This window comes from Lissotriton helveticus, chromosome 11 (assembly GCF_964261635.1).
Source record: "Lissotriton helveticus chromosome 11, aLisHel1.1, whole genome shotgun sequence".
Classification (NCBI taxonomy): domain Eukaryota; kingdom Metazoa; phylum Chordata; class Amphibia; order Caudata; family Salamandridae; genus Lissotriton; species Lissotriton helveticus.
This window is the reverse complement of record NC_136072.1, coordinates 334,028,457-334,055,847: the sequence shown is the minus strand read 5'-3', so window position 1 is coordinate 334,055,847 and position 27,391 is coordinate 334,028,457. Positions and strand designations below refer to the sequence as shown.

The 27,391-nt window shown below is 49.0% G+C and overlaps 1 protein-coding gene across 4 annotated transcripts in view; it reads right to left on the bottom strand.

Moving 5' to 3' along the window:
• Nucleotides 1-27,391, bottom strand: part of HDLBP (high density lipoprotein binding protein) — a 1,657,332-nt gene that overhangs the window by 1,549,916 nt on the left and 80,025 nt on the right. For all 4 annotated transcript variants that reach the window (XM_078665718.1, XM_078665720.1, XM_078665719.1 and 1 more), the window contains exon 3: nucleotides 933-1,045. In XM_078665718.1, coding sequence (XP_078521844.1) covers nucleotides 933-1,008 — 76 coding nt within the window. In that variant the 5' untranslated portion in view covers nucleotides 1,009-1,045. The remainder of the gene's footprint in view (nucleotides 1-932; nucleotides 1,046-27,391) is intronic.

The window sequence follows — 27,391 nt, the reverse complement described above, 5'->3', positions numbered from 1 at the left end:
GCTAGGCATTCTTGAAGGGGACCCATGTGTAGGAAGCTGGCTCTGAATACACTATACTAAAGTAAGGTATAGTGTGCACAGAGTCCAGTGGAACCCCAAAGGTAGGCAGAGGTAAAAGTAGATAGCACCTTACTCTATTTGTGGTAGTGTGGTCGAGCAATAAAGCTGTATCAGCGGGTAGTGTTAAGCATTTGTTGTACACTTGGAGAGTGAAGGTGATGGTCTCTAAATTGCAATGAGGAACTTAGTCTACCAAGGGCCCTTGCTTAATGATCTGGTCAATACAAATGAAATAAGGAGCTTTAAAGAGTTGTTGTGAAGTTGGAAATTGGCCCGTAGGGCTGCAAGATCTTCAATAACTGAGCAGGTAACTGGCCATATTCAGTGCTTGGCTAGATTACTTAGCTTGGCAAAGCACATCTCTTGCTAATAGATCTTCAATGCTTTAATATAGAATAATGGAGTCTTGAGAATAGTTCAATTGCCAGTAAATTAGTTCTTACCTCGGATGCTGGGTATAGTGAAGCAGGTTTTTGGCCTAATTGCCACAATATGAAGATATTAGCAATAAAGGTTGCAAGGGGTCAAGAGTGGAGTTGGATGGCGGCGTGTTCGTCATGACCTTCTACTGCAACACCACTTAATATGCTAACTTAACCAGTTAGATTTTATTTAATTATTCATCTGTAATTTACTAAGTTTTGTGACTTTGATGTTAAAAATTTAGGGACCAGTTACATCAAAAATAAAAAACTTTTACCACGTGGAAGTTGTGGAAGCTTTAACCCTATCTTATACATGACTTGGACAATGTCATTAGCAAGTTGGAGTTATCTTGCCACTTGAATCACAAAGTAGAAATAGAAAGAGTGCGCACAAATGTACATGTACAATCAAAGAGAAACGAATGCACAATGAGGCTGTAATCTCACCCTTCGCCTGTTGAGTAGTCAAGCCACTGCGATGTTCAGCAAAGCTCTCCTGGGTCAAAACTGCCACGGAGCTCATTGTCGATTTCCCACTTACAACCAATCCGGGAATGCCACTGCAATTTATAGTGAGAAAACAGAGAAAGACATTAACACTTCCATTCAAAATCTTATTCAACACTCCTTTGCATATAGAATAGTCTTGGTCAGAAATGGTTGAAGCAGATTTCATGTCATTGATTTTAAAAATGAAAGCCATTTCTCACCAGCCCCATGGCCACAATAGCAATTCAAACCTCACTGTCAGGGTACTGGGATAGTGTACTCAAGGTTAATTTGAAGGAGTAGTAAGAGGTTAGATGCTCAAAGTGCATACACAAACAAGCAAAGCAAATGGGTCTGGTCAATGCAAGAGCTATTAGTTTTGCCAATGTGTTTTAGCAATTTTAATAAACTAGCGCGACTGCGGTTCGGCTTGGCACAGAGTGGTGTGGACGTGCACTGTCATTACAGACATTAACTGAAATGACCATTACACTTGCACACACAGTTTTACTGATAAATAAATACATTAGGTGATATATAGTTTTGTTTCAGAATTACAAAAAGTTTGCTTCATGTATGCTTTCCTAACTGATATATTCTAATATATTTGCACTTCATTAACATTAAAATATGTGCTAGGGAAAAAAAATTACCTTTCACACCGCTAGATAAATTCTCACTTTTAAGTCATAGAAAGAAAAGTAAACACCAAGCTCCATCGGAAACACAGATCCTGACATTTGAACTGTCATTGAATGCAGTTAATGTGGCAAGAGCCGAACAAGATGTCAAGTTTTACCATATTCCTTGTAGTCGAGTGCTCGCTTTCTGTAAAGAGGCTATGCTCCACGGGAGGGACAAACTTAAGCTGGACAGCCTAAAACAAATAAAGCCAGCAAATGGAAAGCAAGCAAATTTGAGTTACAAAGCAAATGTTAAGCAGTGGGTGCAATGAATCCCCAGTGAAGTTTTCCTACTCTCACTTTATAGTAAACCCAAATCGGAGGAGCATCTGTCAAGCCACATCGCTGAAGCTGTGCAGAAACAATACTGTCTGCTGAAAAGCTTTTGTTCCCCTTCCAGGATAGTGACCTACCTCACAATCCACCAAAGACACGCTGCTGAAACATACATGGGACAGCTTGATCAATAGACCCTGTCGCAGAGACAGACACCGAAAGTCTCAAACAAAGAGGTGAACAATCTTAACCTATACAAAACTGCGCCAAAGGACTGCACCAAAAATCAGTCCAAATACACAGGGAACTGTAAGTATGTGCAGCCAATCCAGACTCATATAGCCAACATGGACTTAAAATCCCCTTTTAATGAAGGTACACAGGCATCACACTGATATGGCATTCCTCTTCAAGGGTAAAGGTAAAAAAAGCTCTGTATTCGACAAATAAGTTAGTGACCTTTAGTAACACTGATTCGGATTGTTGTGCTATCTACCTTTACATTGCTCACCTTCTAATATTCCACCCCTTCCCACAGGTGCAAGACTGAATGCGAAGTAGTGCTCCTGCGTGCAGCATGGTGGCACCATGCAACTCAGTGTTGGCTCCATACCTTCCTAAAGTGACGGAGAGAAGCTGCATATAAAAGCCACCCCTGCACAGACATCAGTTTGTCTTTCCTCTTCCAATGCTCTCAAATAGAGAGGTTGAACTATCGGTTACTGTGTGCCGAATACAAACACAGGGCATTTTTCTTTTAAATGTTAAAAAGAAGTCACGCCACAGAATAGGTAGGTGGGGGCACAGAGGAATGGAGTATCCACCAAGTGTTAGCAAAGACTAGACATGTTCTGATGAGTTCTTTTAACAGCAGACCCCCCTCCACCCTAAGATAGATCCCCAAACAGTATTTCCCTAGGTGCAGGGTCTGGGAAGTCTGCTCAGACCAAGTGTCTTCCCGCCAGACCTTGAGTTCAACGCAGACAAGCTATAAAAATTGTATGGACAGACACCTACATTACAACCTGGCAAATGTCAAGGATTATGCATGTTAACTCAGTGTTAGAAGCCTTAACCCTTGTGGAATGGGAAATAAGACCTTTCAGAGGCTGATTCTTAGCTAGTGCGTAGCAGAACTCAATTCAGAAGACTATCCTGCTCAACAAGGTACGCTTCCACAAACCCTTCCCTTTTTTTGCTCCAGAGAACCCCACAAAAAGCAGACTGTACAAATGACCAGCGAGGGGATCATCTATGTAAAAGCTTAAAGTACTTAGGGTCCATCCCGTGAAGCCTCCTCGATCAAGTGACCTGGGGGAGGAAAGAATACGGATATAATGATAGATTAGTCAATATGGAAGGGAGCTGTGACTTTCCGCATGAAGACCAGAGTCCTCAGCACCAACTTGCTTAGCAAAATAGTGTAGGGCAGCACTCAAAGTGCCCGAGTTCACTCACACAACGAGCCGACACTCGCAATAAGAAGAGTCTTCAAGGTCAGGAGAAACATCGAGCAGCAATGCATCAGTTTAAAGATCGTACACGTGAAAAAAAATTAAGACCCAAGTTACGGTTCCACTGTGGCATCACAAACATCTTGGGAAGAAGCAAGTGTCAAACCTATTAAAAACTTTCACAAGTTATTTGAACAAAGACCAAAAGTTGGACTGGCAAACGTACTAAGGCACGACAAACAACCTTACATAGTGCTAACTGCAAGGCCTTCCTGGGCTAAAGACCAAAACAAAAGGACATAAGAGCACTTTCCCTGTAAGGTGTCAGTGTTGTGAACACCTCACAAGGTAACAAATTAGTCCCAACACCGGACATTAAAGGATTTTGTGGAAGAGCACTTGGACACAACCATGACAACCACTACTTTAGGTAGCAAATTACACACTGTCAATTGCCACCACTCAATGTCCAAACATGTAGGTGTAGATTGTGTAGGTTATGGTGGAAGACCCTGGCCTGTTGCAGAGACGAGAGGTGCTCATGAAGTGGTACTCTGATCGCAGGGCAGATGCTCACGTACAGAAGTTCCCACAACCACACTCTCCTGACCCAATGTGGAGCCATTAGGATGAGCTCTAAAGATGATCAAGATCAACCAGGCTTAAGACTGGAGAGGCCGGAAAGTGTACAACAGTCCAGTTTTCTATTCCAGCCAGAAAAAGTCCTTATGAGCGTTCTTGTGAATACTCTAATCAAAACTATTCACACTGTACATTCGACAGTGGCAACACATCAAGCCAAAGTTCGCCCTGCTGTTGAGGAGATGCCTTTCACCACCTCTGGATGCAGATGCAAGTTGTGATATGCCACAGGATGTCTGCTCAGTTTGTCAGCTCCAACATTAAGGAACTCTGCATGGTTATTTGCGATCAGGAAAATGTTCTGGCACTCCACCCACCTCCAGAGGTGCAAAACTTCTTTTTAGAGGGCCCACCCACAGTAGTGGAGCTGTTCATGAGAACCTAGGCCAGCCTCCCCTTGATCAACGTCAGGAAGTGCCTCAGAGTTGCACTATGGCCTGCAGCTGCAAGCTCCAGAGTCCTCAGACCTTCCCAGTCAGCAGCAGGACTTTGTCAATCACAGTCTGCTCTGGATAGGGAATTAAAGGGGTTGCAGTAGGATCAACTGTCTTTTAGCAGGTACCACTGCAAATGTGGAGCCAAATTATCCAAGACTGGGGTGGTATAGGAAAGGCTGTCTTGATGCTTGGACCACTGGCATCTCAAATTCCATTACAGAGAATGCATGTGTCACCCGGCATTGTGAACGATCCAGTACAGAGCTTGAAACATGTATCATAGCCCAAACGTCTTGGACTCGTCGCATAGGAAAGGTCCTGAGGTCTCCAGGATCCTCCCCAGTAAATTTAAGCTTTAAGACCAAACCATCAGACGGCAGACCATGAAGCATGCAAATACATATGAGATTCATGCTACACAATAGGCAAGTATATACTTAACACAATTAATTAATTTAAAGGGCTTAAACATCTTTATTGGTCACATCTCATATTGCCTTCCAGATGTACGAATATATATCTAGCTGGACCTCTCAGATTATTATTTTACAAGGCATGTTTATGAAACTCGCCAAATCAAAGGAGAGAGTGAGGACTAGGTAAGCTAGTCCGAAAGCTAGTCCGAATCCCCAGGATTATATGTCAAAATCAAAAAGGACTAGCTATATTAAGGGGGGGGGGGGGGGGGAGAGACTCAATGAATTACGCGTGCCGGCAAACCCATTGGTTTGTTCATGAAGCCCTCACCCACCGAACTAGTTGGTGGCATGCTTCATCATCGGGCCCACCTCAGTGACGCCGAATGTGTCCCGGGTGTGCTTTGACGCCAGTTTACTGCGGAGCTGGTATGTTCGCTGAGTGTGCAGTGTCGTGAGTGAGCAAGTGAAGGTTAAAAAGCTATACAGTGGGTCCCAGTACCCGAGGGTAAATAGATAAACTTTAATTACTGGGCCCCTGTTAGCTACTAAAAAGGCAAGTGGACGTGTTGGAGTACGAATTATAACCTCCTGCGTCCTGTGTGGTCTACATGTTTCAGCCAGGCCTTTTTTAATTTTTAAAACTGGGTTCCTCAGGACCAAGTGAGTATGTGAAAAAGGTGCAGATAAATAAAATTACTACATTATAGTGGTTGTGTTGTTTAGTTATGAGTCGCACTCCCTAAGGTGCGTTATGTGTTGGAGGAGGATTCCCTCTTGCTTTAACAGGCTATTTGCTGTAAAAAGCTTCCTTGGGTCACCTGGCAGAGAAAGAGACCGAATTGCCGGTCTAGATCCTCCTTGGACCCCTCGTCCTTCTGCGGTGCCCGATATGAAAATAGAGCCTGTTAAAGCAAGAGGGAATCTCACTGAGGTGGGCCCGATGATGAAGCATGCCGCCAACTAGGTTGGTGGGCGAGGGCTTCATGAACAAACCAATGGGTTTGCCGGCACGCGTACTTCATGGAGTCTTTCCTCCCCCCTTAATATAGCTAGTCCTTTTTGACGGACAGGTTTATGAAACTAACATCTGTCATAGCAAGAGTTTCCTCCTTACTCTTAGCCAAAAATACTAAATCAGAACAGAAGATACAAATCCACTCACAAGCAAACTCTTCAACTCCGGTCACTGATAAGTCATCAACATTCGATCTTAGCACTACAATTCTAATATATGGTGTTATGTAATATTTACTATAGTTAAGTGTCTATACTGCTATAGGGTGTAGCATTCAGGACGCACAAGTTACTTACCTTCTGTAACGATACATCTGTAAGAAACATTAGTAGTCATAGATTCCTTACCTTAGAATTACCCCCCAGGTGTCAGACTGGATCCGGAAAGTTTAGTCAGCAGTGTCGGTGGGCGTCGTCGTGCGGCTCCGCGTGCATTGTTGGCATCAGGATGACGTCGCTGGAGCTACTTCTGCGCGCCCAGACGCCAGTTCTATACACTACTTTCCACGCCAGGAACGCAGAGCCATGCAAGAAACTGACCACTGGTGACATGAAGCTAGGGCCCTGAAAGGGACGACCTTAACCCTAGAAATCAGGTTGTAGGGGAGGATGGGTGGGGCGGTAAGGAATCTATCACTACTAATGTTTCTTACAGATATATCGTTACCGAAGGTAAGTAACTTGTGCATCTGAAAGAAACACGTAGTGATAAATTCCTTACATTAGAATAGACACCCCAGCAATAACAACCCCGGTGGTGGGTCTGCCAACCAAGATCACACTAGGAAGTCCTGGAGAACAAAACGGCCAAAGAAGCAGTCTCTCCTGACTTGGCTGTCCAGGCAGAAATGCATGGTAAACGTGCACAGCGAGGCCCACGTAGCTGCATGACAGATGTCATGCAAGGGTACTCCCCGTCCCAAAGCAATAGTCGCTACCGTCGCCCTGGTAGAAGGAGCGCGTAGCCCCACCGGAGGCTCCTTTTTAGCCAAAGAAGAACAAGCCTTAATGCACAGAATGACCCACCGAGAGATGGTCCGCTTGTGCACGGCCCAATCTTGCTTGGCGCGCACATAGCCAACACAAAGCTGGTCATCCACCAGGAACTGTTGTGTTCGGTTCAGATAGAAAGAAAGCGCACGTTTTGGGTCCAGACGGTGGAGCCTCGCTTTCTCTTTTGAGGGATTCGGAAAGAAGGTGGGCAAAGTGATGGTCTGCCCGATGTGAAAGGCAGGGACAACCTTTGGCAGAAAAGATGGAGTCCGAAGAACAACATGGTCCGTATGGACAAAGAGACAAGGAGATTTAGAAGAAAGCCTACTGCTCACTCACTCCTGGCAGAGGTGATGGCCTTATAACACCAAGAGTACCTGGAAGTCAAAAAATATACCTGTCACTCAACTGTTAGTCCGACACCAACACCCTACAAGTGATAGTATAGTGGGCACAAACAAAATGATAAAGCTAGGTGAAAGAAAAGCACAAGAGCAGAGGGAAAAATTCCCATCAGAGGCCACACTGTACCGCCCTATTTAGCATCATCTGGGTGCCCCTTTGCTCACGAGGCAGAAAAAGTGGTCTCAGTAGTATCACTGTGACCAAATGTAAATGTGCTCAAGGTGCAGTAGGTTATCGAAAAGGAGTATGACTACTGAAAAAGCAGTGTAAAAGTATGTGAAAAGTGAAAACTAAGCCTAAAAACAGAGTGAAAGGCACAGATTTAACATAATATCTGTGGTTAGTAGTGGTCAACATGTTTCAGCATATCGGCGAAAGATTTTTCAATGCATTCTTCAGGACCCGGTGTTATTTGACTACTGCTTTTCAATGTGAGAATTAAAAGATATCACCTGCAAAGGTCAGGTTGACCGTTCAACCACACACTACCACCGCACATGTTGGAACGTCCTCAGGAGTGACATGAAAATGAATAAAAACAGCCAATATTATGTCATTTCTAAATCCAAGGTGTCTCTTTTTATACATACACATCCTTAGTATACTAATCGCATTTTAGCATCTTTAGTTATAACCACTCACCCATTAGTTGTGGTTATTGCGCCTCACCCCACCTGGCTGCAGCTCAGGTCTAAGGGGAGCACCGCTCTAAATCAAAAACAGAATAAGAAAAGAGAATCATTGACGATTTGGGTATTAAAGATAAGGTACGCTAAGAGCATATATCTCAAAGGAAGTCTCAGAACCACTCGCCATACTGCCCAACGATAGCAGCAGAGTGTCTAAAACCACTAAAAAGTTAAGTCTCCCAATGCATATCCTTCACTACATTCATCTTATATGTGTTTGGTATGAACAAGATCAACTTTATATTAACGCAATACTGTGTGTGTTGGCAGATTCTATGGCACACACAATACTACAAAAGCATAAAAAGAGGTGATGGCCACCAGGAAAACAGTCTTTAAAGTGAGAAGACAAAGAGGACTGTTGTCAAGTGGCTCAAAGGGAGCACACATCAGATAAGTTGGAACGAGGTTCAAGTCCCACTGAGGCTTTATGAAGCGAACACCTGCACTACTCTCCCCATGGCGGAAGGAATACCTTCAATGCAAGTCGGATTGCCCGAATTTCCAGATGGCTGATATGGAGTCGGGACTCCGCCGGTGACCAGAGGCATCTTATCTCCGCCTCTCCCATGTGGCCACCCCATCCCAGGAAGGACGTGTCAGTCACCACTGTGTGCTCCAGTTGGGGAAGGGAGAGGGATCTGCCATTTACCCAATCGCGATTCGTGAGCCACCATTGCAATTGTCATGCAGTGCCCTCCGAGATCTGGACGGGATAGGACAGGTTGCCCTGATGCTGTGCCCACATGAACTTCCGGTCCCACTGCAGAGCCCGCATCTAGCATGATCCACCAGCTGGATGCAGGAGGCCATCAGGCCCAGTAGCCGAAGGGTCATCCTGACCAAAACCCGGGATAGAGGCTGAAAGATCGGAATCATAGCCTGAATATCCCAGACTCGCTGGTCAGGAAGATAAACCAGAAACTGCGCAGAGTCCAGAATAGCTCAGATGAAGAGGAGCTTCTGAGAAGGAATCGGGTGTGACTTCAGCACATTGATGGAAAACCCCTGCAAATGCAGGATGTCGGCGGTAGTCTAGAAGTGGGAGATGACTGCCCGGGGCGAGCCCACCTTCAACAACCAGTCGAGATAGGGGATGACTGGAACCCCTGATCTGCGCAGATGAGCTGGGACCACCGCCATCACTTTCGTGAACACCCAAAGGGCGCTGGTAAAGCCGAAGGGGAGCACAGAAAACTGAAAATGCTCGTGGCCTACCGTGAACCGAAGGTAACGCCAGGGGGCTGGCAGGACGGGGATGTGGAAGTGAGCGTCCTGCACGTCCAACACTACCATCCAGTTTCCAGGGTCGAGAGCAGATAAGACCTGAGCAAGCATCAGCATCTTGAACTTCTCCTTCCGGAGGAAGCAGTGGACGTCCCTGAGGTCCAACCAAGATATGACGCAGGCCCTAGTCGGTCTTGGGGACCAGAAAGTAGTGGGAACAACCACCAAGACCTACTTCTGGCCCAGGAACGAATTCCATGGCCCCCTTGGCCAAGAGGGCCAGGACTTCCTGCTGAAGAAGCGCACGATGGTCACCAGACATGCGGTGGTACTGAGGTGGCATGGCTGGAGGAGTAGTCTCGAAGGGGCAGGAGTGGCCCATTCGGACTATCTGCAGCACCCACTTGTCTGAAGTGATGTTGCGCCAGTGGGGGAAGAGGATGGCGTATTCGGCCGCCCACTGGCGTTTGTTAGGCCTGAAAGGTCGGACTAGGAATGCTTTGAAGTGGATGCTGCGGGGGTGGAGGAGGACTGAACTGCCTGCGGGCCCCCAGAACCACCTCGGTGGTTCCCACATCCACGGCCGTGCGGAGTTTGTTGATGCGCTGGCCTGTGGCTCTGGAAGGAACGTGTTGGGGCACCCCTTCCATGGCCACGAAAGGAGCGAAAAGCAGAAGGAGGAGGAGGCCGAGTGGCCAAAGGACTTGACCGTGGCCCGTGAACCCTTAAAGCGCGCCAACGCACGATCTGCTTACTTGCCAAAAAAGTGAAAGCCATCAAGGGGCATGTCCATCAAGGGGTTTTGTACATCCCCCCCCCCCCCAAAAGCCAGTTGCCCTCAGCCAGGCATGGTGCCTAAGAGCCACCGTCGTGGAAATCGCCCTGCCCCGCAAGTCAGCGGTATCAAGCACACAACGGATGGTGTACTTTGCTGCGTCCCTCCCAGCTGCAATAGCCTGGGCTAGTACTGTCGGGGTCTCCTCCAGACAGTTGGGTAGCACTTGCGCAACTGTGTCCCACACAGAGTGGAAGAAACGGCACAAGAGGCATGCAGTGTTCACCGACCGCAGCCCTAAGCTGGTAGATGAAAACTGCGGATTCCTTATTCGGGGGTGGGGAAGGGAATGCTCTCCGAGATGCTGAGGTTTGGACAACCAAGCTCTCAGGAGTGGGGTGTTGGGAGAGAAAGTGGGGGGTCTCACGTTCCTGTCCTCAGGAGCCCATGTGCTGGGCCTGGACCAAGTGCCCAAAAGAACGTCAGACAGATCATCATTAAAAGGCAGCAAGGGCTCCAAAGAGGTTGCAGCCGGTTGAAGCACTTCTGCCAGGTGGTTAGTCCGGACGGCCAATGTAGGGAGTTCAAGGTGGAGCGCCTCGGCCGCCCTACGCAATACCACTGCTTAACTTGCTCCCTCCTCCGTAGCTACGGAAGGAGGAGACAGCATGCCAAGGTCAGGCGAGGTGTCTAGACCACTGGCCTCCCCCAAATCCTCTGCCCAGTCCGGGTCATCACCGCACTGTTGTGGGTCCTCCAACCCCTCCCAATCCTCCCCTTCCTCTGAAGTCTGTGAAAGCGGCTGACAATAGGGAGGACGGACGTAGGGGTAGAAAGGCCCAATCAGCGTAGGAATCGGCATCGATAGACTGTTCCTGCGCCGCGTCCGGGGTTGAAACCAGGGACGATGTAGACGGTGGTACCAGACGACATAGGTGTAGCCGGAGGTGGGGTCGACACAGGTGGAGGGCTGATCAGGTCAACCGATGTCGCCCGGTATCCGAGCCTGGATCCAGGGAGGTCCTGCGGCGACGGGACCGGAGCCGATGGTGGCACCGGGGTCAGAACCACTGGCGTCGGAAGGGAAGAACCTCCAGTAGGGCCAGAGGTACCCGAAGGCTCGCCGTCTGGGTCAGAGAGCCCAAAGAGTCGGGCCATGGCAGCAAGAAACTTACACCTGTGCAGGCACCACAGACGGACCCGGAAATGGTGGGTAGGCAGGCGGTGACATCGCAGGCTCCGCTGGAGCCGTGGGCGTGGCCCCACCCTCAGCAGCGAATGCGCTTCTATGACTTTTTCCTGGAATGCTTGGACTTACCTGACCCAGAGTGCAAAGACTTCGATCCAGAGGACCTCCGACAGGACCGGGACCTTGAGCAGCCCGGAGCAGACTGCAGGACTTCCTGCTAATTTCGGGACCGCTCACGCAAAGTTTTCGGCACCACAGCCCGGCAGTTGGGGCACGACTTCGAGTCGTGGTCACGCCAAAGGCAGTAGACACACGCGGTGTGGGTCAGTCACCGACATCATGCAGTGACAGTCCCCACAGTTCTTGAAGCCGGGCATCGCTACAACACAAGGAGTCGATCAACTCGAAGAAATGAGGTAAAAGGCCTCGGAAAAACTCAGTCAAAAATTGACTGGGGGTACTTGCTCTTCCCGGATCTGCGCTTGCTGGCGCAGAAAAAGAAAGAACTGACGTCAGCGCGCGTGGGCACGTCCAAGTAGCTCCAGCGACATCATTCCAGCACTAACGACGCACGAGGAGCCGCACGACGATGCCTAGTGACGCACAGGGGTACTGCTGACGGATCCAGTCTAACGCCTGGGGGTAATTCTAAGGTAAGGAATCTATCACCATGTGTTTTTCAGATAAAACTAATCACAACAGGAGTTATCCATTTTAAAGTTATTCACACAAGGACCATTTGAAATAAATAATCATCAATCTGTTGGTCAGTAGCGCCCTAAACACTTTACACACCTCATGATTTCATGAAGTAAGATGCAATAACACGGAACATATTTTAAGGGAGACGGCTTGATACATTGGGGCAGGGGAGAAGAGTTTCCCAATTGTGGCAGTCAAGAGTAAAGTACATACAGCAAATAAGGGAAAATCAAATTAAGGAAAAGGAGTATATGAAAGAACAAGCGTTTACAATGCAACGGTCTCGCCTTTGCAAAAGTTAGAGCTATTGTCATTGTAAATGACAATATATTTATTTGTTGGTTTTGAAAACAGATAAATAAATGGTATTGTCATTTACAATGCCAATAGCTTAATCTCTCGCAAATGTGAGACCTATTGCATGTGTACACACACACACACACACACACACACACACACAGAGCGAGACACACACACACAGAGCGAGACACACAAAGAGCCACACACACAGCCACACGCAATGCAACTTGAACTCACCTTCACGAGACAGCAGGCTCCGGCGCTGGGCCGCATCCGGGGCACACAGAGCTCACGCCTGCGGTGGCACCGCTCTTGCAGAGGGCAGCACGGACAGTGACTCCGTGAAGGCCCAGAGCAACTCCTATCAGTCACCGTCATGTATAATGCACAGCACCCTGCATTCAGTGCGCAAACCTTAGAAAGGGTCACATCTCCAGCTACAATACTCTTCTGTTTTTTACACCTTACCTCACAAACTTAAGATGCCATTAAATGATGATTATCGTGAAGGATGAACGTCTGCAGAGACAGGATACTTCCAATTATACTACCACGAGGTGGCAATCCCAGAGTGCTCTAAATTATGCAAATCTTGAACGGAATATCATCTTCAACTACAGGAGCCTTCAGTTTTTAAAACACGTCAGTTTAGAGGACCCCAAACATTATGTTTTGTAAATTGTGTAAAGAGCCCAAAATTAGGATTGGCAAATTATTCAAAACGTCAAAGACGTAACATGTCCAGCTACGGGATTCTACTAGCTTAAAAACAGAGGGCACATGGTCGAAAGTATGACGTCTACAGATACGAGAGTCTTCTATTTTTAAAAACAAACAGTACTTTGAAAGAGTAACGTCTGCAGCTGCAAGATTAATACACCCCATTATGCCAAATCAGGAGTGCCGCATAAATTATGCAGGGTTTTGAAAGTGTGATATCTATAGCTGCTGAATTTTTCTATGTTTAAAAAAAACACTTTGCAACCTTATTCATTATAGGGTACCATTATTATGTGCCTTTGCTTCTATCATTTACAATTTATTTCACTCACGTGGTGTTTAATCTTTACATACAGTAATCACTGTCCCGTTGCTCGAGACGGCAGCCCCTGATAAATGGATGCATGCTGGCTGGCGGGGTGTGCATTCTTTTCTCTGAAGCTTGTCGCCTCCCATGCATCCGCACTTGTCTGTGTTGCGAGTGAAGCAGGGGCAGGGGGTGTACAAACATAAGGCAAGGCAGAGAGTCACTCCAGTTCGGGGCATCAACAGGACGGTGAGGGAGGTGCTTTCCTATTTGCTTATGCCTTGCGCTGGTGGCATCCATGTCTTTGCAGGGGGTCAGCGTTTATGATACTTTCAGTCATTGCATTATATGAAATAAAAGGTTGGCACTTTTTATTTCAGTCACACCTGCTCTTTTGTGAACCGGGTCCTTTGAGGCACGTCTTCACTAATGGTTATGAGTTGGTAGTAAACAGCAACATCCCTATGTACCGGCACAGAAGTGCAACTGCATTCCCAGATTATAACTCAGTGGGTTGTAGTACATACTTCAAGCCTGTGTGTCAAGGCTGGAATGAAGGCCTTATTAGCTGTGCAAACTTTCATACTTGATAAAATGATACCGTTGTTAAATAAGATAAAATGAGTAACACTATCAGGTACTGGTAAGGCCTCTTATCAGCGTGAATAGCTTTATGATAAGAATACACAACTCAATGTGTAAGAAATTTAAGTAATGCAAGCAAACAAATTTGAGTGGAATGAGGGGCACAGGGGCAGGAAAGATCTTAAAAAAAAATGGGAAAGGAGCCCGCACACTCGTCAAAACTTTCATTCCGCCCCACCTCGCACACGTTTTACTCCTAACACATCTGGGCTCTCATGCCTGCAGCAAGGAGCGGGCCCCCGCACCGCCAATGCTCAGGACAACACGCCGCAGCTCCATCACAGCTCCTCACTCTACAAACAAGCACTGGCGTTGCCAATAGGTCTCGCATTAGGAAAGTTTAACCTATTGGTATTGTAAATGACAAACTTTCCTAATGCGAGACCTATTGGCAACGCCAGTGCTTGTTTTTATTCCATTCCCTCACTGCCTGGACAAGCCCAGAAGTGCTGGGGTCAGAGGCAGAAAATCAAGGAGTGTGGCAAATGGCCAGAGGGGAGGAGAAGCCGCAGAGCGCACGCTGGGCGAAGCCCTTTGATGTGCTGTGCGGCCGGGGGCAGGAGAGCTGAGATAGCGTGTTAGGGGAGGAGAAGCCGCAGAGCGCACGCTGGGCGAAGCCCTTTGATGTGCGGCCGTGAATGCGCGCGCTTGTTTGCTCACGTGAACTTAAAGAAAACCGCACTCCGAGTTTTTTGAGCACTTGAATTCTCGCTACCTCAATGCGCTTGCGCGCATTGATAGGTCGCGAGACCTAAAAAACGACGAGAACCCCAGGCTGACTCAGCGGCCCGAGGACTCATTTCCGGTCCTAAGCATTTCAATTAGTGTATCAAGCCTGAAATAACCCTCCCACTGCACAGCCTCGTTCATAAACAGGACAGACACCCACAGCGGGTCGAAAGTGACTAGGAGAAAAAATAAAGCAGTCTTCGAAATGCAGCGATCCATCAAGCCTACAGGGCAGATGTTAATTTGCAGGTTTAATGCGTAACGAACACCTTACAGACCAGAGACATGCTCTGTCTCTATGTACATGGTTTAAAAATGTGTAACACCCCCTTTCCAGACACAGAATCAGCAGAAATATTAGGACCATTATCGCTCCTGTCCATTTTATTGCCTGTGTAGGCTGAGAATTCTACTTTTCCATTTACCTCTGCGGTTAAGTGTGCGAAATGTTTTGAAAGAGAATTTTAAGCACGTTTGTTGTCACAAGCTCGCATGCCTGAAGTTGCACAGCTGGGGCCTGCCAAAGAGACACACAGAGAGGAAGTACCCTCGATGTGGTGGTCGTGGATGTGGCAGCGGTCGATGTGGTGGTGGCAGCGGTCGATGTGGTGGCGGCGGCGGATGTGGTGGTGGCGGCGGCGGATGTGGTGGTGGCGGCGGCGGATGTGGTGGTGGCGGCGGCGGATGTGGTGGTGGCGGCGGCGGATGTGGTGGTGGCGGCGGCGGATGTGGTGGTGGCGGCGGCGGATGTGGTGGTGGCGGCGGCGGATGTGGTGGTGGCGGCGGCGGATGTGGTGGTGGCGGCGGCGGATGTGGTGGTGGCGGATGTGGTGGTGGTGGTGGCGGCGGATGTGGTGGTGGCGGCGGCGGATGTGGTGGTGGCGGCGGCGGATGTGGTGGTGGCGGCGGCGGATGTGGTGGTGGCGGCGGATGTGGTGGTGGCGGCGGATGTGGTGGTGGCGGCGGATGTGGTGGTGGCGGCGGATGTGGTGGTGGCGGCGGATGTGGTGGTGGCGGCGGATGTGGTGGTGGCGGCGGATGTGGTGGTGGCGGCGGATGTGGTGGTGGCGGCGGATGTGGTGGTGGCGGCGGATGTGGTGGTGGCGGCGGATGTGGTGGTGGCGGCGGATGTGGTGGTGGCGGCGGATGTGGTGGTGGCGGCGGATGTGGTGGTGGCGGCGGATGTGGTGGTGGCGGCGGATGTGGTGGTGGCGGCGGATGTGGTGGTGGCGGCGGATGTGGTGGTGGCGGCGGATGTGGTGGTGGTGGCGGCGGATGTGGTGGTGGCGGCGGATGTGGTTGTGGTGGTGGTGGCGGCGGATGTGGTGGTGGTGGCGGCGGATGTGGTGGTGGTGGCGGCGGATGTGGTGGTGGTGGTGGTGGCGGCGGATGTGGTGGTGGCGGCGGATGTGGTGGTGGCGGCGGATGTGGTGGTGGCGGCGGATGTGGTGGTGGCGGCGGATGTGGTGGTGGCGGCGGATGTGGTGGTGGCGGCGGATGTGGTGGTGGCGGCGGATGTGGTGGTGGCGGCGGATGTGGTGGTGGCAGCGGATGTGGTGGTGGCGGCGGATGTGGTGGTGGCGGCGGATGTGGTGGTGGTCGATGGCCCTACCATGACAAGCTCTCAAAAGCGGAGTCACATTCTAAGTTCTGTGTCCATAGAAGCGCACTTTGGAAAACTGCCTCTTACTACAGTCTTGCAGAGGCTCAGTCCCTTAACTCAAGGCCAGCTTCCAATGCCGCTCAGTGAACTAACCAATAAGTTACCAAGAGCGACCCTGTGGAGAAACACGCACCTCCGTTTTAGGCGCCCGACAGACCTTAAACAATAGAGGAGTTTGAAGATGCTTCACTTCAAGATACGCTCCAAATGCTTTCATTCTTGTGCTAATCCTCCCGGCGCTCTTCAGATACTACTAACCTATGAGGGTCTTGTTTACTGAATATTTACATCACCTTGTAATGCTCTCTTAGTACCAGCAACATCTGTGCAATCTTCATCCACAAGTACTGTGACCTGGCTTTTGATAGTAACAGTAATATATAAATAAAACAAGCACTCGCCATGACGCGAGTTCTCTTTTAGCCCGTCCTTTTCAGACTGGGCTCCTTGACTTCCTGCTGGGGTAAAAGGTTCCTCATCTCCTTTATGGGGCCATCTGGACCCATAAAAAAAGATAAGAAACCTTTCACCATAACAGTAAGTCAAGGAACCCAATCTGAAATGGACGGGGCTTAAAGAGAAAGACGACGTCATGGCGACCTCTTCTCCAATGGCTGGCCACCATTTAGGAGGCCAGCCAATGGAGAAGAGGGGCAGGGCTTTACCCTTGCTAATGTACACACTAAAACATAAAATCTCGCGAGCTCGACTACACATGTGCGCAGTACGCCACGCGAGACCTAAAAAGAAGAGCAAAGGAGTACAATAAGGAATCCCCACTGATTGCCAACAGGACTCTAACATTTCTTTCCGCCCCTCCAATCCATTTCCTGAATGCTACATAAACATCACTGATTTTCGTATCAGCCTACGGTGGATCATGAATGTGCAACTGAAGATTAATGCAAGCACTAAAATGGAATATCTTTAAAGACCAAAGCAAGAAATCCAAAGCAACACTGTAGTGGACACATTCCATTAAGAATGCAAAAAAGGCCAAAGAATCAGTCAGTTGAGCGAAGAAATATGCATTTACACAGACTTTTTTCCCCAACCATAATTTCTGGCACGACACGCAATTGACTCCCCTGATGTTTGGAGCAGTCAAGACTAAGTCTGAGGTTAATTCCTTGAGGTACAAAGATTCATTAATCAAAGCTCAGAAGTACCAACTGTTACCCAGGTAAAGCCTTGGGGGCTGATAACATCTGGCAGAGAAAAGGTTAATGAATCCGACACATCCCTGAGCAAAACCAAGTTCTAGAATAGCTAATACAATACAAAATGTTATTTAAAACGTTCCACGAGGCAAACAAAGGAAGGAAAATTACACACAAAAAATGCAAGTTTGTATGAAGGAGAGCCACCATCACACATAGCACACGCGGGGTTCTAACGCAGCATTACTTAAGTATCCACATCACACACGTAGACTGCTTCCACACGGGGATGGCAAGGAATCCACGTTATGTGGACGTAAATATTTTAGTCTGTAAGAGACGGATGCAGATACACAACAAAACGTGCACCAGCACCCCCTCCAAACACTAAGTGACTGAAACCACTGCCGGTCACCATACAGCTTGGGGTGAGGGAGAGAGTTGCCACCCTCATGCAGAATGGAGGTATGCTGTATGTGTTAGAAGAGAACACATTCGATAATGGGAGATAAAGAAAAAGATCTCCGCAGCACTCGGGCGGCCGGGTGCATGGTGCGGTTTTGAGGTCGGGTGCCCTATTGATTACAATGGAGATTCTCCGGGACGAAGAAACACTGCAGGCTCGGGATCTTCCAGGAGTGACCACCACTTCGAGGGGTAAGTTGGAATGTAGGGAGATGGTTAGCCACTGCTAGGTTGGGCACACAAGGCGATGTGGCGTCGGGTGAAGTTGGATTTTCTTACCCGCTCTGGTCGCGTTGGAGGGGTTCCTCTGGGTTGAGGTTGCAGGCGTCGTCTGGAGGATTGAGGCAAGTCAGGGGTCGCCGGATCTCGGGTCAAGATACCGGGGGTGGGGAGGGGCGGATCAACAACCACACACCAAGCCTCAATCTCCAAGGCAGTTAACGGGGGCGCAGGCAGCATATCCCCTGCGGACCTCACAGGAGCACCCATGCTTTCAGGACTCTCACCAATAAATATAAGCCAAGAGGGCTATACACAGGGGACTCAGATCATGGAATACAAGACCAAAATGACCCCTGTACCACCATAACAAACTGGTGTTAGGGACGGGGACTGTGCAACCAGGAGAACAGAGGATGCGAGCGATAATACAGAGACCACAAGGAGAGAAAACTGGGAACAAATTATAGTAACTATCCTTAGTCCCACAACGAACAAGACAACCAGTATTCACAGCACCCCGATCCAAACAACCCTCTCAGCAAATACAAAATCTCCAACAACCCTGCCACTCTTTTCCCAAGGGAGCCCGCCGGCTCAACAAGGTGGTCCAAGTTTAGGGATCTCTGACCCAAATCAGAAAGAGGATGGGAGGGCAACTATTTCCTACCTAAACACACAAGAATGGGAAGACCTGCTCGCAACCTACTCGCCAAATCAGGCACAGAGGGAGCACCCGACCCACTAGCCTCTCCGGAATCCACTTCGTACAAATCAAAACGAGGCAAAGGAGAGCGCGCAAACAAAGGAACAGATAGCTGGCACCTGTTCTTCCTTACTAAATACAATACAACTGTCCGTCGAAGCACTGAAATTTCAGTCAGAAAAGATTGAGATCCAGCTGACATTACTGAACATATTGGCAGTCTTCACGGCAGGCATCGACATGAAATTGGGAAACCTGAATGGCGTGATTAAAAAGAGTGGTACAAAAGGGGGTGGTGATGGACGGAGCATCTGAATCAAACACTCACACCCAGTCAACAGATCTGGGTTTAATCCATCACCGTTCTTTAGCCCACTCTCCCACCCCAGTTCAGACATGGCCATATGCAAATCAGTCTGACCCTGTGCCTCATGAGAACAGTCCAGCCTGAACTGCCAAGCCATGCCTTCCCTGGACCGGATTCAACCTTCCTAGGACCGGTTTCTGGCATTCCAGCCGTCTTCAGCCAGGCTTGCTTGAATCCAGTGGCAAAGTGAGCAAGGGACTCACGTCGGAGCATACCCTGACAACTTATGGTGAACAAAGCGGTACAAAAGGGGGTGGTGTTGGACGGAGTATCTGAACCAATCAAACACTCACACCCAGTCAAAAGATCTGGGTTTAATCCATCACCGTTCTTTAGCCCACTCTGCCACCCCAGTTCAGACATGACAATATGCAAATCAGTCTGACCCTGTGCCTCATGGGAACAGTCCAGCCCAAAAAAGGATGGATTTAGGCCCAGATCTCTGTACTGGGGTGAATGTATGACATTGCTCTGCATTCTGTCCATCAACTGTTTTTGCATTTGATTAAAAAAAAAGTGCAATCGGACACACATCTTAGCTGCAACTGCGAGCAAATTGACGATAAGTTATCCACCTTGCCCTTAATGTTAAGCAGCATGTTAAAGGACGTCAAAGGCGCAACAGCAGGAATCAAAGCAAAAGGCCAGAACAATCCAAACATGGAGGGAATAACCAATGGAAAGTCAGAATGTAAAAACATATGTAGGCAACACCAATGCGAACATTGACATGATATGAGGGTCTGGTAATGGAGGATCACCAATACTAAATGCTAAACAACGCCGCCAACAGAAGAGGAAAGGACGTAAGCAAAAGCCCCCGACAAATGCAATAGCTTATTTCCCAATCTTCTCAGGTTCCCACAACAAACAGGATAAAAACTCCGGCGACCTGAGCTTTCTAGATCAAGCTCAACCGTCTCTAATGGTTGTACGACTTTACAATGCATTCGGTTGTAATGCATGCCTTTACCACACGTGTTACAACGCGAATATCACCACGCATATCCTTTACCATGGAAATTCCTTTTACACGCATACTTTTACAACTATTTTCATTGTTAAACTATACATGTAAATGGAATTTTCATGTTAAAGGATTTTCACCCTATAAACATAACTTTTAAATTTACCCCTCCGCAAAACCAACCCCTCATTCCTCCTTACCTCGCCTTGATCTTCCGTGGTGACGTTGCAGGTCGTTAAGAGGAAGCGGAAGTGTCTTTCCGTTTCCTCCAACGACGTCTTTGAACTTCGGAAACAAGTGGTTTTTTTAAAGCCCCCTTTTTTAAACCCACGCTTTTATTTTTTTACTTTAGCACACATGCCTTAACTACGTATTTTGTGGTAAAGGCTTTTCGTTGTAACCACGAATGCATTGTAATGCATGCGTGGTTATGGTTCAGCGTGGAAACAGCCGCGTTGTAGTGGCCGTTTCCCCCTTCTCCAACCAGCCCAAAAAACTCTCCTGAACAAGGAAGCACTTGCAGCTTTGGCTCACATGGAAACTGGAGAAGAAAATGGACAAGGATATCGACCAGTGGCAAGCACAAAATATACAGAAGAAAGTAGACAAGGTATTACAACCATCTCGTTAATATCTAATCCAGCTGGAGGCCATAGTCAACAACCAACATTCTGCCAAGACCCGAGGAGAGACAGGGGTCTTATCCAATAAACCTGAATACCTTCATGTTAGAAATGGGGTAGCATGGCTCATATGTCCAGTCACTACCAGTGTCGCTTCCTAGGCAGGCCTATATTCAAATTAGGCGCAACCACATTCAGGTAGCAGTTCTCAGGTATGTGGGGCCTTAAACTCTAATCAATATGTGCCCCCCTCCTTACTGGGACTCAAAGGAGATACCCTTGACCCCTCGTTGCAGTGCGGCCACAACCGTTGCAACCGCCCCCTGTCCAGTGGGGGCAGCTGGTGGAACCAGGCCTGGACACTCTGTGGCTCCTGGGAGGGACCAACGGGAGGGGGTAGGCACCGAAACTGCCCAGGTACCACCCCCTCAACCAACAGTTCCCCACTCTAGTCCTCACTCACCGGGGCTCCTCTCTGCTCATCAGGATTTCCTTGGCCGCCGCCTCAGTTTTCTTCCGGCGGGCCCTCAGGCACAGATCCTGTGCCTCGAGCGGACCCACATCTGGGGCTTTGCTCGACTTCCTGGCAGACACGAGGGGCTCTCCCTCTGGCTACGAGAGCCCCGCTGAAGACAGCAAGTATCCAGGCTTCACCCAGGCACCCCCTTGGGACCCGGAGCTGCGAAGCAACCTCCACGAGGCTGCAGGCGTCTTCAGGGCTGCTAGGCCGGTGCAGGGAAGGCTCCCGCCTGGGTTCTCTGTCAACATGGGGCTCCCTCGTCACCACAGGAGCCCCGCAACACCACCTCTTGCTTCCGGCTCTGAATCACGGCGAACAACCGCCCACCTCCAGGCAAAGCCTCCGGTCACTCCTTCCTCTTCCGGGTCGCCGTAGGCAGCGCGGCGGCCCTGACAAGACCTCGGGTCGCGGCGGTGATTTATTCCATAGCGGTAATTATGCGGGGGGGCACCCGCTCGATTTGAAAGCACACTAAGCGGCACCACTACGCGGAGTGGGCACCCACGTGGCAAAATTAGCATATGGCGGAGTAGGCACCCGCCAGTGTTAATTAGTGAAAAGCGCACCAAAATGCGGGATAGGCTCCCGGGGCGCTTTTAAGCAAACAGCTCTTCCTGGCCACCCGGCGCTGCCGAATCCCCACTCCCTCTTCTCGGGTTGGTTAAAATTAGGCGCTAGGAAGCACCACAGGCTGAGCAAACTCACAATTCGGTGCTGCAGTCACAGGCTCCTGCCTCTTCTCTTGGGAGAGGCTAGTCAACAGGGCGGGGGGGGCACAGGCAAGCCAACCCTAGCGCTTCACTTCCCCGGACACTCCACACAGCGCTCTCGAGGCGTAAGGGCCCACCAGCAGCCTCAGGGAGCCAAGGTAGCGCTTCTCACCTCCTTCTGGGCACAGCCATGGGGGTATAGCGCTTTCTCAGCCCAGCGCTGCAGAGGACAGACACTCCTCTTCTCCTGTAACTTTTAGATTTAGCACTCCTTCCTTCTTCAGGGGCCAGGTAGCAGAGCAGGTAAAATCAGCAGTCAGTGGGCACTCATCAAGACAGGGCGGTAGTTCTTCGGAACCATCCTCCTCTGTAGCGTGGCACTCCTCCTGTACAGCAGCCTTGACTCCTGCAGTGGGGCTTACACTGGCCCTGTGGACAGCAGAGGGGTTTCAGTTGGGTGCAGGGTCCAGCACACAGGCCTATGTGGCGGTACCTCCTGGCAGCAGGTCCCCTCACGTTTGTGTCCCTGCCCTGTCTGAGCACATGGTGGCACAACCCCCTACTTTACGCCCCTCACCCCACCTACCAGACAGTGCCAGAAGCTTCTAGAAGCGTCTGGGGAACTGGTTCCAACTGGCTCAGGGTAGGAGTAGAGCACCCTGGGTGCCAGGCTTTCCCTCCAAAAGCTGGGATGGCTGGGAACTAAACACTAGACTGCTAACCCACCACAGTCAGGTGGCACCACACAGCCATGGCATCCATTTTAAAAGCAAACACAACAATGATGGACAGAATGTGGATCAATGTCACACATTCACCCCAGTCCAAAGATCTGGGCCCAAATCCATCGTTTTTCCACTCCACACCACCCTGGGTTAGACAATGGCGATATGCAATTCAGCGCTGACCCTGTGCCCCATGGTAACAGTCCAGTCCGAACTACAAAAGCCATGTCCTTCCCAGAACGGAAACAAGCATCCGAGGACCGGCCCGGTTTCGAGGTAACACCTCTCATCAGCCCGGCTAGCTTGATTCCAGTGGTGTGGAGTGCCTGGGACTCACGTCTGAGCATCCCCAGTACACTTAGAGCGGTAATTGCAAACACAACAGTGATGGACAGAATGTGGATCAATGTGTCACATTCACCCCAGTCCAAAGATCTGGGCCCAAATCCATCGTTTTTCCACTCCACACCACCCTGGGTTAACAATGGATTTAGGCCCAGATCTTTGTACTGGGGTGAATGTATGACATTGTTCTACATTCTGTCCATCAACTGTTTTTTGCAATTTTCACCCAGAGTGTGCTGGGTATGCTCAGACGTGAGTCCCAGGCTCTCCACACCACTGGAGTCAAGCTATCCAGGCTGTTGAAGGCTGATAGCCAGAAACCGGTCCTTGGATGCTTGATTCCGGTCTGGGAAAGACATGGCTTGGTAGTTCGGACTGGACTGTTCCCATGAGGCACAGGGTCAGAGCTGATTTGCATATAGCCAGTGTCTAACCCAGGGTGGTGTGGAGAGCAAAAAAACGATGGGTTTAGGCCCAGATCCTTGTACTGGGGATAATGTATGACATTGTTCTACATTCTGTCCATCAACTGTGTTTTTTGCAATCCATTTTAAAAGCGACATTGCACAAGGGTGCATTCTTATGATGGGGGAATTATAGATGCGCACAACATTGCAGTACATTTAACATGGCATCTCACACCACACATGGCCTATACATTTTTCTACCATGGGGGAGACATCCTAAAATAGGGGGGTGAAAGCGGAAAATTTCGGGGAAAAGGGCCAAGTCAACACTTCAACAGCCAAGGGGAGAAAAGGGTTTTTCTGAGGCCCCAAGGCCGACTGAAATAAAGAAAAAAGTCACCAACATTACCTCAAACAACGGGCCCAGAAGAGAATGCACCGGAAAAATAGATAGCTCAAACCAGGACCCACTACTAACAGAGTGTAAATGGCCTATTATATCACTTAGTGATTGCCCCAGCTGGTGGTTCCCGGACAAAGGGCCTCAGGATGGGGCTCAAGACACAAAACAAACATCCCCAAAGTTAACAACACTTAAGGCAAATCCAAGGAACTCTATTTATTTCATTTATAAAGTGCTCTATCACCTAACAGGCATCCTGGCGCTGGCATACTCAGAGTACAGTATAAAAGTGTGCCCGAAGGCAGACAGCCAGATTAGAATTTGGGGAACAGCCAGGTTTTTAGTCTCTTTCTAAAAGGAAAGAGATCACTGACTTGTCTCAGTTCCAGAGGGAGTTCCTTACAAAGTCTAGCAGCTGCTACGCCAAAGGTTCTGCCACCCTATTTTACTTTCCTGACTCTGTATTTAAAACAATCTCGCTGATTAAAACAGGCTTCTTGCTGGGGTGTACCATTTAAACTTTCTCCGCATAGAAGCAGGAACCGACCCATGTAGAGCTTTAAACACTAGACAGAGGGACTTAAACTGAATTCTCTGTCTCAATGGGAGCCAATGCAACTCGGCCAAGGCCGACTAGGATGAGGAACTTCTAGGCCAACCTAGGGCAAGCTTGGCTGCCATTGATTGAATCCTTTGAAGTCTATCCAGAAGAAATTTTGGAGACTAACAGAAGGGCGTTGCAGTAGTCTAATCGGTTTAAAATGGTACTTTGTGCCACTAGCGCGCGCACACATATGGGCAGCAACCCACCGTTTTAGTAACCGGAGACGCCATAGTGAGCTTATTGTTAAACATAATGCCCAGGTAGCGAACCGTCTCTACCGGCCTCAGTGCGGTCGATGTATCGGAGGGCCAGAAATTGCTAGGCAGCCCAGAAGGAACCTTACCCACATATCAGTAGAGCACCTCGGTCTTACACATATTAAACTGCAAAGAGTTTTCCTTCAACCAATGAGCCGTGTCACGCAGGCAGCCATGAAACACTTCCAATTATGTCGACTGATCTCCCTCCAAGGAGAGAATCAGCTGCGGGTCATCTGCATAATTTACGATATGGAAGTAGCATCAAGTAACCAAGCGAAAACCCAGCCTAAAGAAGAATCCAGCTCCATACACCAACCTACTCCGATGGCCAAAGTAAACCAACATCAGTCGGCAACTAAAACACCAAGTACCAGGCAGCAAGAAATAGAGGCTCTGGTATTCTACCCCTTATACACTTCTAAGGGCCACCAGGATACGCTAAACTGAGGCAATATACTAAGATTAATTAAGGCCATTCCAAATCTAGCCAGCATCTGGTCAGAAGATCTACTCTCCATAGAGTCCATACATACCGCCAACCCTCAAAGACCAGAGGCCACAAAAACAACGTGGAGTACAAGCAAAATTGCAGAGTCAATCCTAGCAAAACTGGAGATATTTCACAATTGGGGCATTGACATCACCCGTACCCAAAAACCAGTCTATCCGCTTACACTATTAAACAACGCAAGCCCTCGACCGATAACACACCACGTACACTCAAACTGTGTACTCAGAGGTGCTCGGCTCTGGAAGATCCCGGCAATCGAGTGCAAGGAGTCCGAGGGATCAACAAGAAACACCACGGAGGGTACCCACCTTCACAAGCCAAGGTTTTAACAGGGGAGTAATATCCTGCAGTATAATCATATGCACAGAGGAAGACAGACGTTACTTATAGGATGAAGCCCACAGCAGGGAAAAGGGGATCCCTCCTAGACTATGCTCGTGGAACATCAATAGCTCAACTACAAAAATAGACGATCCAGATTTCCTGTGCCACACAAGATCTTTTGACAATCTTGCTGCAAGAAATTTGGCTCATGGATACTCGACACATTCAGGGCTACATGTGCTTTACTACACTAGCAACAAGGAGCAGGTTTGGTCATCCCTCAAGGGGGGCTGGTCACTTAAGTTTCTACGAGTAGACCTTCAGCAACCCCCATGCGCTCAATGTCAACTGCAACATTAACTACAAGTTCTATACTGGACTACACACCTTTGTAAGCCTCTCTGTTCCCACACATCCTTAGATTCAGAATGGGGGACAAGGGCGACAGCGACCATCGCCCTCAGAACTTCAGCTAACAGCCACATCACCTAGATCCATTAGGTCAGACTCAACCCTGGGGCCTATTTTCACCTCCAACATAAGAAGGATCAAATGCACGATAAACCTACATTTTCAGGCAGAAGCTGCAATTCTATGGCAGGACCGGAAGCTCAGATAATGCTTTTCTTCCTTCGCTGTTTATTACATACAAAAACACAGCAGCCTCAGAAAAGCGTTCCATCAATGTTTACAATAAAGAAAATAGTAAAACATACATCAAGTTCATACATTTATAAAGCGCACTACTCACCCAGAGGGTCTCAAGGCGCTGGAGGGAGGGGTTTACTGTTTATCGAATAGCCATGTTTTCAGTTCTTTTCTGAAGGAGATGTGATTCTGACTACGGCGGAGGTGGGTGGCGAGTGAGTTCCAGGTCTTGGCAGCCAGGAAGGAGAAGGATCTGCCACCCATGGTGGTTTTTCGGATGCGCGGGACTGCAGCGAGGGCTTGATTGGATGATCTTAGTTGGCGGGTGGGATAGTAGGACAGTCGGGTGTTGAGGCATTCGGGTCCTAGATTATAAAGGGCCTTGTGTGCGTGGGTAAGAAGGCGGAAAGTAATTCTTTTGTTGACGGGGAGCCAGTGGAGGTTTTTTAAGTGACCGGTGATGTGCTCTTGGCGCGGGATGTCTAATATGAGTCTCGCTGATGCGTTTTGGATGCGCTGGAGCTTTTTCTGCAATTTTGTTGTAATTCCGGCGTAGAGTGTGTTGCCATAGTCCAGTCGACTCGTGACCAGTGCATGGGTGACAGTCTCTTGTTTCGAGGGGGATCCAGCGGAAGATCTTTTTGAGAATGCGAAGGACGTTGAAGCAGGAGGACGATACGGCGTTGACTTGTCTGGACATTGAGAGGGAGGAGTCTAGAATGAAGCCAAGGTTACGTGCATTGTCTGTGGGTGTGGGCGCAGATCCCAAAGCGGAGGGCCACCAGGAGTCGTCCCAAGCTGAGGGGGAGGATCCTAGGATGAGCACCTCCGTTTTGTCTGAGTTGAGTTTTAAGCGGCTCTGTTTCATCCATTCGGCTACTTCTTTCATACCTTCGTGAAGGTTGTTTTTGGCGGTGTTGGGATCTTTGGTGAGGGAAAGGATTAGCTGGGTGTCGTCGGCGTAGGAGATGATGTTGAGGTTGTGTTGACGTGCGATGGAGGCGAGGGGACTCATGTAGACGTTGAAGAGGGTGGGACTGAGTGAGGAGCCTTGAGGTACGCCGCAGATGACTTCGGTGGGCTCTGAGTAGAAAGGGGGGAGTCGGACTCTCTGGGTTCTCCCGGCTAGGAACGAGATGATCCAGTCCAAGGCTTTTCCTTGTATGCCGATGTTGAGGCGTTGT